The following is a 13,840-nucleotide window of genomic DNA, read 5'->3' on the forward strand; positions in this document are numbered from 1 at the left end:
AAAGAGTAATATAGGATTAAACAATATAAACATATAAAAGTATGTTTTCTAGATGTAATTGGTATTTAAACAAGGCCGATAATCTCACAATCTCAATACAGTATAATGTAATAAAAGTATAAGTAAAGTAACCTCTAGAAAGAATGTGTTAAATCCTCATAATTCCCAACCCAAACATAATTGTTATGTTTTTATTCCTGTTATGTAATATCTGATACCTTATCCACGTGTATCTTCACGTGTTTTTGTTTATAAACATAATTTTTTTTACCATTGTAAACTTAAATAAGCTGAGGTGATCAGGAAGACATGCTATGTAAATGAGTAAATATAATCGTCAGTTCAAATTTAATGCTTTTGCCTATTATCTTGAAAACTTTAACAGATATATAGACCCCTTGTAGTAGCAAAACTAATCAGTAAGACAAGCTCTACAAATAAATCGTTGGTTTACTCTTCATATATTTAGTAGTGATTGCCCTTAGACGACACTTTTGTTTACCCTCTAGTTCTTCCATTGTGAAGTCCATTTGCGCTATACAAGTACATATTTTTAGCTCACCTGGCCCAAAGGGCCAAGTGATCTTTTTCCATCACTTTGCGTCCGGCGTCCGTCGTCCGTCGTCCGTCGCGTTAACTTTTACAAAAATCTTCTCCTCTGAAACCACTGGGCCAAATTAAACCAAACTTGGCCACAATCATCATTGGGGTATCTAGTTTAAAAAATGTGCCCGGTGACCCGGCCAACCAACCAAGATGGCCGCCATGGCTAAAAATAGAACATAGGGGTAAAATGCAGTTTTTGGCTTATAACTCCAAAACCAAAGCATTTAGAGCAAATCTGACATGGTGGTAAAATTGTTAATCAGGTAAAGATCTATCTGCCCTGAAATTTTCAGATGAATCGGACAACCCGTTGTTGGGTTGCTGCCCCTAAATTGGTAATTTTAAGGAAATTTTACTGTTTTTGGTTATTATCTTGAATATTATTATAGATAGAGATAAACTGTAAACAGCATTAATGTTCAGCAAATTAGATTTACAAATAAGTCAACATGACCAAAATGGTCAGTTGACCCCTTTAGGAGTTATTACCCTTTATAGTCAATTTTTAACCATTTTTCGTAAATCTTAGTAACCTTTTACAAAAATCTTCTCCTCTAAAACTACTGGGCCAAATTAATCCAAACTTGGCCACAATCATCATTGGGGTATATAGTTTAAAAAATGTGTGGCGTGACCCTGCCAACCAACCAAGATGGCCGCCATGGCTAAAAATAGAACAGAGGGGTAAAATATAGATTTGGCTTATAACTCTAAAACCAAAGCATTTAGAGCAAATCTGACATGGGGTTAAATAATCTATTAGGTCAAAATCTATCTGCCCTGAAATTTTCAGACAAATCGGACAACCCGTTGTTTGGTTGCTGCCCCTGAATTAGTAATTTTAAGGAAATTTTGCAGTTTTTGCTTATTATCTTGAATATTATTATAGATAGAGATAAACTGTAAACAGCGATAATGTTCAGCAAAGTCATGAAAGTAAGATTTACAAATAAGTCAACATGAACAAAATGGTCAGTTGACTTCTTAAGGAGTTATTGCTCTTTATAGTCATTTTTTACCACTTTTTCGTAGTATTTTGTTATCTTTTACAAAAATCTTCTCCTCTGAAACTACTGGACCAAGTTTAACCAAACTTGGACACAATTATCTTTGGAGTATGTAGTTTAAAAAAGGTGTGGGGTGACTGGGCCAACCATCCAAGATGGTGGCTATGACTAAAAATAGAATTTAGGGGTAAAATGTAGATTTTGGCTTATAATTCTGAAAACAAATATTTAGAGCAAATCTGATTAGGTTAAATTGTTAATCAAGTCAAGATCTATCTGCCCTGACATTTTCAGACGAATCAGACAACTGGTTGTTGGATTGCTGCCCCTGCATTGGTAATTTTTAAAGAAATTTTACCGTTTTTGGTTATTATCTTGAATATTTTTTATAGATAGCGATAAATTGTAAACATCAATAAAGTTCAGCAAAGTCAGATCTACAAATAGGTCAACATTACCAAAATTGTCAGTTGACTCCTTAAGGAGTTATTGCCCTTTATAGTCAATTTACAAAATATTTTCCTCTGTTACTAATGGGCCAAGTTCATTGTAGATAGAGATAATTGTAAGTAGCAAGAACGTTTAGTAAAGTAAGAACTTCAAACACATCACCATATGACACCAAAACACAATTTTGTCATGATTCCATCTGTGTCCTTTGTTTAATATGGTCAAACACCAAGGTGAGCGACACAGGCTCTTTAGAGCCTCTAGTTTTTTTACGGGCCTCTCCGGGTGTTGGATTTTCTTGCTGTGTTGAAGACTCATTGGTGGCCTTGGGCTATTTTCTACACTTTGGTCACATTATTATCATATGATGAGGACACAATCTTTCAATCACTTAATTGAGGTCTGGGACTGGCATGTTAGCAATTGATACTAGTCCATTGTTAATATATGTATCATCGCCAGTTGGCTTATAGGTTGCATTTCTGTAAATATTGACAATGCAATTTCCCATAGGAACTCCTTTTACGGCTAAAACTGTACCACTTTTACTATGAAGTTTTGAAAAAAATCTTATCCTAGAATTGAAAGTTCATATGCACCACAATTTTTTTCAAAGGTCAAAATATAGGGCTGTGCGGCATATTTTCAACGTTTATATGCCCTGAACTTCTCAGAGTTTAAACTTACACTAATTTTCTTAACTACCCCTACCTCGAATGAAAGGTTACCACAGATTTCAATGTAAACAATATGCACGTGTTTATTTACTGGTAACATTTCCAATTTCTGTCTCTGCGATATGGAACACAGAGAGCATAAGTGGGAACCAGTATGTAAACAAAATTATTTTTCTATGAATATTCAATAACTCCCCAAAAGAGGCGTGTTTTGAGAAACAGCTGTATTTACAAAGTGCAACCTATAGTTTCGTCTGTTACATATTATAACATCGTACTCGGACTTCTGTTAAACTGAGGTTTACTGTGCGAATTGGTGCGTGTTTGTTTATTTATGTTCTTTTTCACGGGTTCAACCGAACATAAAGCATTTCTTTTCTATACAAGGCTTAATAACACAAAACACAAATATACTATGGGATGTAGGTTTGCAGCATCCAGTCGAGACAAAAGGCAAAAGAGTGTATATTAGATGCCAAGGTATAAGAAACAGACTGTCTTTCACCTATCCGCCTTTAGAATTTTCGGCTCGCCAACGGCCATTAACTTTGAAAAGCATATCTGAAACACCGTTGTTTGCGGCTTGAGAAGCGCCTCCTCTTCGTAAACTATACAAACTAAATTGTTTTTTTTGTCTAACCCTATCGCACTTAAAGCTTCTCTGGCTCTAGTAAAAGATGAAGGCTTATATATTTTACTCAATACTGAGGTATCGTTTGGGGACTGCAAAGAACAAAAATGTACTCCGAAGAATTAATCTAAAGATTGCTAATTAAGTCACAATAATATTTAAAAAAAATTAACAGGATAAGTTGGTATATCCGTATTTGCTATCATAACTATACTACCTTGCCTATAAATATCGGTCTTGCCAATGTGAACTATAATTTCAACGCGTGTTTTATGAAAATTGATACCACTCATTATTATAAGCGAGAGTTCTTTGTATCTAAAAAATCAAGCATAAGCCAATTATAACATACAAAGTAACCTACAATAGGACAGGTTAGAATTATCATGATACAGGTTAAATAGGAAGTTAAATTCTTTCTTTTGTATGGTTTTCGCCTATCCTTCAAGTACAGAAAATCACGACCAGGTCCGCATATTAAACACATTTACAATGTACAATCTACTGTTACAATACCAAAAAACAAAAATCGGCAAGGTCCACATAAAGAAATTTTTACTCAAAATTAATTAATTCATTTTAGCATCAAGTTTCAATACAAACATGGAAAGATATGCAATAGACTATCCTTCAAGGACAGAAAATCACGACTCGCCAGGTCCGAAATACAAGCGGCCAGGTCTGCATATTTAACATATGTACACTGTACAATCTGAAGTTACAATATGAAAAAAACAAAAAAGTGGCAAGGTACGCATAAAGAAAGTTTTACTCAAAATTCATTCATTCATTTTAGCATCAAGTTTCAATACAAGACATGGAAAGATGTGCAATGTCCTATCCTTCAAGGACAGAAAATCACGGCCAGGTCCGTGATAAAAGCGGCAAGGTCCGCATATAAAACATATGTACACTGTACAATCTACAGTTACAATATAAAAAAAAACCAAAAAAGCAGCAAGGTCCGCACAAAGATATTTTTATTAAAAATTCATTCATTCATTTTAGCATCAAGTTTCGATACAAGACATGGAAATAAAATCCTATCCTTCAAGGACAGAAAATCACGACTCGCCAGGTCCGAAATACAAGCGGCCAGGTCTGCATATTTAACATATGTACACTGTACAATTTGAAGTTACAATATGAAAAAAACAAAAAAGTGGCAAGGTACGCATAAAGAAAGTTTTACTCAAAATTCATTCATTCATTTTAGCATCAAGTTTCAATACAAGACATGGAAAGATGTGCAATGTCCTATCCTTCAAGGACAGAAAATCACGGCCAGGTCCGTGATAAAAGCGGCAAGGTCCGCATATAAAACATATGTACACTGTACAATCTACAGTTACAATATAAAAAAAAACCAAAAAAGCAGCAAGGTCCGCACAAAGATATTTTTATTAAAAATTCATTCATTCATTTTAGCATCAAGTTTCGATACAAGACATGGAAATAAAATCCTATCCTTCAAGGACAGAACATCACGGCCAGGTCCGCAGATTAAACATATGTACACTGTACAATCTACAGTTACAATATCAAAAAATCAAAAAGCGGCAAGGTCCGAATAAAGAATTTTTTCTCGAAATTCATTCATTCACTTTAGCATCAAGTTTCAATACAAGCACATTTAAAATAAACCTATAATCGTTTAAAACCGAATTCTCAGCACATCCCCTGTTGAAAAAAATTTGAAGGGGTTTTATACTCAACAAAGTCTTGCACTAAACCAACAAACTTGCCGGTGTCAACAGACTCCAGTATCGGCCAGAAAACTGTCGATTTCAAGTAAGGGATACCCAATGTACCGTTAGCTTTACATAATTGATTATGTTGTACAGTGTAAGCTATTAAAGATACAGGTGACAAGAGCAAATTATTATCGATTGACCAGTCAAACGTGAATGCATCAATTATAAAAATATACCTTTTGTTAAAGGATCAAAAAGCTTTGAACTATACCTTGGGAGTTAAGCATTGTCACTATTAGCAAACAGTCTTGTTATCGGGAAACAAGAGGCATATTTTCAAAAGTACTAGATGCACAACTTCATAATTTGATACCAATTTTTTTTTAAATAGATAAAGTAATCTCTGTTGACTGTACACGTACTTGTATACGGAAAGCCAACGGTGTCATATTTCTTAATTCATAACTTGTCAATTCGTAACATGTAGTTGTGTAAATTCATAATTCGTATTGCGTAAATTGTCAGTTTGTAACTTGTATATTTGTAATTTCAAAATTGTCAATTTGTAACTTGTAACTGAGTGATTTCAAACTGATTTTTATCGGTAAATTGTCAATTTGTATATTGATGTTTTGTAACTTGTAACTTGTCGATGTGTGAAATGTCGATGTGTGAATTGTCAAAGTGTTTTAAATATTGTCGTTGTATTATGCTAACGATCATTATGACGACAGATGGCGCTCGGTTTCTTCTTCGTGTACATAAGTAGGAGCACCTTCATAAGGAGTATATACCAAGTAATTTAAATCAATTATGTTCAGCAAATGCCGCAAAAAAAAAGAATGCATGTTTACAGGATATACAAGTTTTATTTTGTTAACTGAAGACAACAGGTGGCATCATCCTGCCCTTCACCTTTTTGTAGAATCAGGTGATTTAAGTGAACTTCCCGGAACCAATTTCAGATATCTGTCTCCTTTTTGATGCGCATATAAGAAAAAAAAACACAACGATAACTGTGCTGAAATTATCTTAATCAGTAAAGGTGTATTTGAATTGTTTACCGACATATTTGGCAGAACTGTACGATTTGAATTGCGGGACAACGTAATGGTGAAAACACTAAATGAACAAATATTTCATTTATGGCAAATAGCTGATACAGATTTTGAAAATGATGTTTCTTCATCAAACATAAAAAAGAATGGACGATCAGTGGCGGATGCAGATATTTTCATAAGTGGGGGCCCACTGACTGACCTAAGAGGGGGCCCGCTCCTTTCACGCTTCAGTGATTCCCTATATAAGCAACCAAATTTTTTCACAAGAAGGGGGGGCCCGGGCCCCCTGCCCCCCCCCCTAAATCCGCCTCTGACGATGGGTGTACCCGTTATTGGTCGAATTATATTAGAGAGCTACATCAACAAAGAAAGTTTAAGAAAATCAGAAAATGTAGGCCAATTTTTTTATTTAAAGCTTAGGAAATTATATAGTTTGTTTGACTCCCTATTAAATTTGTCTATTATCGCAAAAACATATTTAATCCCGCTGCGTTTTGGCACCTGTCCTAGTCAGGAGCATCTGGCATTTGTTAGCCTTATACAAATATAAATTATCATTTTGGTTCATTTATATGTTTCAGAGTTAAGTGTGACGTCCATTTTCGCTGGACTAGTATACATTTTTATTTAGGGGCCAGCAATTTTTTTTTTGTACGAGATTTTCTCTCTGTGTTGAAGAACAACTGGTGACCTTGCGCTGTTTTCTGCTCTTTGGTCGCGTTGTAATCCCTTTGATACATTCCCCATTTCCAATCTCAATTAGAGGAAGAAGCTTATTACGATAAGAATTAAATTTGATGGAAACGCAAATATATATATACACCAAAAAGGAGCAAAGACCAGGAAAGAATAGAAAACTTTTAAAGGATCTCCTTGCTATGAATTCACCTGCCGCCATGCAATGACCGTATATTTTAATCTCCATATGACATTATGTGTTAAATTAGTTTGATTTAATTGTTATCATAAATACGAAATCATGTAATTTACTTGCATTTCCTATCATGATTTTCTTGATAGAGGGTTGCTGCTCACAAGGAAGCTATTAAACCAAGAGTTCCAAATGGTGAAGTTGAAATCATCCTTCGTAAATTTTACGGACGCCATCACGAGTTGGTTGACCGTTATGGAATAACCGTTTCACAAATGATATCGGATATGTTCCTTACGTCGTAACTACAATTCCCTTCCCTTTCATGAATGTGACCTACCGAATTAGACTATTTACCGGATTAAAATTTTGTAATCACATAAGCAACACGACGGGTGCCACATGTGGAGCAGGATCTGCTTACCCTTCCGGAGCACCTGATATCACCCCTAGTTTTTTGGTGGGGTTCGTGTTGTTTATTCTTTAGTTTTCTACATTGTGTCATGTTTACTATTGTTTTTCTGTTTGTCCTTTTCATTTTTAGCCATGGCGTTGTCAGTTTGTTTTAGATTTATGAGTTTGACTGTCCCTTTGGTATCTTTCGTCCCTCTTTTACTTGCAGTAATATATTAAGCTTGTCTTCTTTTTATTTTACGTAGTTGTTGAAACATCTGTAACGTGTTACCGGGCGGGGTCGTTTTTACATTTATCTCCCCTGGTTTGTACCAGTTTCATAGGATTTAGTTATGCAAAATGAAGTCAAACAGTTTACTACAAAATATAAAACAAATAAGTACGTACTAAGTAAGTAAGTAAATTTTATTTAGAGTCGGCATATATATGTAGGACTCTAAAGTGAGATGGGGACGCTAAAGTACGATGGTTACGCTAAAGTGCGATATGGTCTACACTAAAGTGCGATGGTCCGCGAAAGTATCTATATATATATAGACGTAATAAACGTACTATGGATTATGACGTGACAGTGGCGGATCCAGAACTTTTCCTAAGGGGGGGCCCTTTGGCTGACCTAAGGGGGGGGGGGGGGGGGCCGCCCCAGTCATGCTTCAATGATTCCCTATATAATCAACCAAAACCAAAAACATGAACCATGCAAAATAATGAAAGCAAAACTATTTGATTTGTGAGCCTCCAGAGTCAAAGTGCATGTGGCAAGCGCCTCTATGTGCATTGCAACGAGGGAATCAGCAAATCACTTGAAGATCATAAAATATATACAAATACTACATAACCATAATAAAATGAATGTCTGCACCTAATAACTTAACCCGAACCTGGTGAATAAAAACTTGTTTACAACCCTTTCAGTCTAATACTTGTTAAAACCAAATGTTTAGAAATATAGGCTAAGGCATTTATGCATGGAATTGGGATGAAACTTGAATGTACGTAACCTATTAGAAAACTAATGAATAAAACAAATTTGAAATAAAAATTGAAATACATACATGTAACTGTAGAAATATAATAGCATTCTTCAACTGTAAATTACAAATGAATTAGTAACACTTCTATGCCATTTGGTTTCTTGTGAAGTATTGTCTCATTGATAATTATACCACATCTTCTTTTTTATATAGAGAAATAGTAAGACTAACTTGGTTGACAGATAGGTGCAAAACAGTGATTCGAACCTTCCTGCTTGTAACGTTCTGATTTCTAAGTCACATAAGTTGCACAGAGGTATTCATGAGAATTAAACAGATAAATATATGTCTATACAAAGGGAGGTAACACTGAGTACTTGAGTCCATATAGGAAATTTATGAACAAGTGTATCGTTAAAAATCAATCATAAACATGATGTTTTTGTTTATTTAGATATTTTAAAATACACCCACTTATTATACTAATTTAAGTTAAATGTTCGAATCACCTCCTCGTTATCTGGGTACTGTCCTCCTTGGAGGTCTCCTATTCTGGAGTGTAATTCTCGCTCAATCTTCTAACCGGTCGAACCTTTTTAGGGCTCCTACGTATTGAATTATAACCTTCTGGGTAGCAGGAGACAAGTCACCAGATACAGTTCTGAAATACAGACAACAAAATAAAATTATTTTGACAGACTTTTAGCTTATATTGATCAGGGACCTTCTAGAAAGTCCCTGTATAATTGAATATTGATATTTTTTTTTAGTAGTACTTGAATGTATTTTTATGGACAGTAAATACGAAAATTAATTACAAATTCAAATTAACATTTTTGTTTTTAGCTAAAGCGTCTCTGTGGTTTTGATAAATTGTGTTAGTTTGGTGCTTACACATGAGTTACTTTAATTGTGTTTGGCTTCCACGTTGTCTTATCTAGAGCGTAAAAACTATACTAGAATAAGGCTATTCCGTAATAAGTGTGGCGCGCATTTACATTGTTAACTTATCAAGCCTTTATATAGACTGTATATCATTACCCTCAAATTATTTAATTCAAAATTAATCATATTATCTCGCTATTGTGTCTGTTTGGTTGTTTAAGTTCAATGCCCGTATACAAGTCGACACGTTTTCAAAGTTCAAATATGCCTTTTCACAATTGTAAAATATGCATTGTTATCAAATTGCATGCTCTGAATAGTGATTATAACAATATATTTTAACAAACATATATTAAGTTTTTTAATTAATCATATATCCATAAATGCACGATATCAAATAACGTTTTTAAATTAAACTGAATTTAAGGAGCAAATGGCTAGACTTACTTGCGTTTAGCATATCTACAACTTTTTGAAGACTGTAAATCATTTTTGTTCGTTTTATTCAAGGAAAGTCTATAAGGAAATCTATTAACTGAAAGGTAGGAACACATTGATAATGTATATAAAAAAAAACCAAAATACTTATTTTCGAAAACGATAAAAGGCTTAAAAAAAAACCAACAAGAAGAACGAAAGAAAGTTTATTTAGGAAAAAAATTTGCAACACATTATTTTTATCTACTGTACTGTGCTAAAAATGAAAAATAAGATAAGATAAAAAAAAAAAGAGAATCGGTATGATTGGCAATGAGACAACTTTCCACCAGAGTTCAAATATTAAGTCGACATACATGTTAGCAATTTTAGGTCACCGTACGGCCTTAAAAATAAGAAAAGTCATAACGTATATTCGGCAATATAATAAACAATGTACGGCCTCCATAAATTTCAGTTGCCATGTTAACGAAATGCCCTTTACTAGCAACAAAATGATAGGTATGATATTTATATTTATGTTATTCGAGGCATTTGGTTCTATCAATTATTAATGTAACTATACCATACACATCTTGTTTTCATGCATTTCATTTTGAATTTGTTTTCGCCTGATAATGTTTTATGATCATTGTTCGAACAGATGAGTCTGATTGCATCACTGTGGCGTTCTTTGTATTCATAAGATTTCTACAAATGAGCTTTGCGTCCGTAATGCTCTCTCAACTGTCATATTTTAAGTCATTTAAGTATAACTATTTTCTGGATTTACTCTGTTCTGTCGAAAATAAATCGTTCATGACTGTCCTCTGAATTCCATTTTTTTTTACAATCGAAAACTCATGTTTCCATCGTTCATCAATATCATGAAAGAACTGCAGTTTTTAAGGTAGATTCAAAATATACCGCCATCTTGGATTTTACTATCGCAGTACACAATCAGTTTATTTATCTACCCAAATCTGCAAATTTGTAGACAGATGTACAATTTAATTGGTTAGACTATTTATTTTTTAAAGAAAACTTGCTGATTTATTGCATTATCCAAAATATTTAAACAAATACCAAATACTTGTGTTTTAAAATATTTTTTTTTTCAATTAAGCCTTTTAAGAGGAGATAACTCTTTTAGTAAAATATTTCTACTGGACTCATAGGGATTTTTAATTTTTTTTACTTGTAACAAGAAAACAAGTTCAGTGATACCATTTTTTCTTTTATTTTCTTGAAACATGTTATAAAACCTTTCTTCTCACAATTTGTTTCAAAATTTCTATCTCATAGATTTCTTTTAATGCACAAAAGTGTGTTTTTTCATGATCATTCAAAGCCAATTTAGTCACATTTCAACGATTTATAGCTTAAAAAATAGCACAGTGACCCATCCTTTTTATTATATGTTTGAAAAGAGCATAGTAAAATTTTCATTTTGTCAAAGTACAAGAAAATTCTATCTCTGGAAACTTACAAGATACCTGATTTCGTTCGATGCTGCAAATTTTGATTTTTTCTTACTTTTTTTTTTTTTTATAAAACTTAGTAAAATTTGTTACCTTCTGGTTGACAGTAGTATGGTAATTTTGTCATCCCATACGAAAATGGTGAGTCCTGAATATGCATTAACTTTTTACCATTGAACGTTAAAAAGCAATAATCTATTACCCGTCGCTTCATGTAAGTTAACTTATGATCTACAAGAATGTTAGACGTCAAATAGGGTACCATTTCTTTACCCTATGTGTATATGTTTTACGCGTAGTTTTTTCTAAGAATAATATCAATAAAACATTTGTTATATCACCGAAGGTCAGGACCATTATAGGATACAATTAAAAATTTAAATGCCTAAAAAATACGAATTATAAATTCGTAGCAATAAGTGTTATTTCGTATTTAAAGTTGATTGGCTTTATTCATGTTATTCTAAAAGTTACTTATTTGTTTTTCAGAATATAGATATATGTATCAATGGCAACCAAGCGTAATTCAGAACAAGATTATAAAGACCAACAACAGCAATCCGACGGTCCTACCAGCAATAAGAAGGTAAAACAAAATTCAGTTAATAGCGATACTTCTATAAATGAAGACAAGACAAATGAAACTAATGATTCCAACGCAGGAGATGTTATAAGTAAGAGGGAATTAACAGGGGAAATAACCCAAAGTGGGTAAAAACAAGTAATTAATTCAGAACCAGACAACATAGACCAACAACAGCAATCCGACGGTTCAACCATCAATGCAAATAAGATTAGCGATACTAACAAAGATGATGGTCTATTTGGGAGAAAATCAGATGGAGAACAAACGCTAAGCGGGTCAATACAAGTAGGAACAAACGAAACAAGTTCTTACAAGTATATTGACACGAAGGGAAAGTTCAGTTCTGCTATCAATGAGCTTAACGACAAGATTAAAGACGGTAAAACCATGATAGCATTTGACTGTGAAGGAGAAAGGTTATCTAGATTTGGATCCGTAACAATGGTCAATATCGGTACCAGAGATATGGTCTATTTAATAGATGTTTTAAAGATAAGGGGTAACGTATTCGATGACGGTCTTCGCTCTATCCTCGAAAATAATACTATTGAAAAATTAATGTTCGACTGTCGAGAAGATGCCGATGCTTTATTTCATCTACATAAAATAAACCTGAACGGGGTACTAGATGTTCAACTGTTAGAAGCGAGTGAAAGGATGAAAAGAAATAGACGTCACAAGTTTTTGGCAAGTCTCCAGACATGTCTGAAAAGTGTTCTGTCTGACAAGACTCTCCTTAGCCTTAAAATACAAGGACAACAAAAAATGCACACGACAACCGATATATGGGAAAAAAGGCCACTAGAGGAAGTTATGCTGAAATATGCAGCGTGTGATGTTCTAGCACTTTTCCAAATATATGGTAAACTTAAATACATAATGCCACACACCACCTGGAAATATGCATCGAGCCTATACTGTGACGACAAAAGATTTCAAGAAAGAAAATCTTCTGGTGATGGAAATGCTGAGTTGCCGAAAGGCCTGCGTAATATAATCCTGTAATATTAGGAATTAATAGAATGAAGTAGATGTACAGTTTATTTTACCTACCATTTTTATTTATTTACCTCTGTCCGTCCGTCCGTCTGTCCGGATATCTCCCTATACAAATTTTGAGCTTCAGCTTTAATATTTTACAGGTATATTTTTTGTTTAGTACTAGCTGCATAAAAATTTTCATGGTATATACGCGGTGACGGCTTTCTCTCCATACAGTTTCTGAGTTGCAGTTTTTATCTTTTGTAGGATGTTTGTACATATAATGGAAGTGTGAATGCATGTCCACGTGATTTAGATTTTTTCAAATTTTCTTAAAATACCAGGTAGTTGGTCTTCAATATTTGTGTGTACATGAAGTACAATAAAAAGGGGGTATGTTAGATATTCACAAAAACAAACTTGTTGTTGGACTTCATTTCCTTCTCATTTGCTATATCACTGAACACATTTTTTGTACTACTACTGTAAAAGTTTAATGTCCCTTTTGCAATAACCAAGAAAGCTTTTTTTCCGGATATCTCATCAATATCGGGCAGTTAAACTTGGTGAAATATTGTTGCTGTCTGTATTCTAAAAAGTAGAAACCTTTTGACTGGCCATGTCAATGTACTGGACTTTTAGCTAATATTGATCTTTTTTATATTTGTTGAAAAGTTTAGTTGTACTGAAATTTAAAGATTATGGATAGGAAATAGGAAACACAATTGAAAATTCAAATTACCAGGTTTTTTTTATCAGCTAACAGCGTCTCTCTTTATATTCAGTTAGGTGCTTACACACGTGTAATATTAGTTGTGTTTTTGGCTTCTATATCAATTTATATTTTTAGAGCGTACCGGAGTAATGTTATTCCGTAATAAGTGTCGTGCGCATTTACGTTGTGAACTTTATAAGGGTTTCATTATATATTTCATAACCCTCAATTAATTTAGTTCAAAATAAATTCTGTATGGCTTTCATGTCTATTTGATTGTTTTAATTTCAAAAACCAGTCGATACCCTATCAATATTCAACTATGCTGTTTAAAATTGTACAGTATGCTTTGGTGTCAAATTGATATATATTATATATTGATTCTTATGG

At 33.6% G+C, this 13,840-nt stretch overlaps 1 protein-coding gene across 1 annotated transcript; it reads left to right on the top strand.

Moving 5' to 3' along the window:
- Positions 1-11,676: 11,676 nt before the first annotated feature.
- Positions 11,677-12,759, top strand: LOC139526508 (piRNA biogenesis protein EXD1-like). Its single transcript, XM_071321662.1, has 2 exons — positions 11,677-11,842; positions 11,903-12,759. The coding sequence occupies exons 1-2, from the start codon at positions 11,677-11,679 to the stop codon at positions 12,757-12,759; spliced, it is 1,023 nt and encodes a 340-aa protein (XP_071177763.1).
- The last annotated feature ends 1,081 nt before the right edge of the window (positions 12,760-13,840 follow it).

The sequence above is a fragment of the Mytilus edulis genome, chromosome 6 (genome assembly GCF_963676685.1).
Source record: "Mytilus edulis chromosome 6, xbMytEdul2.2, whole genome shotgun sequence".
Taxonomy (NCBI): Eukaryota; Metazoa; Mollusca; class Bivalvia; order Mytilida; family Mytilidae; genus Mytilus; species Mytilus edulis.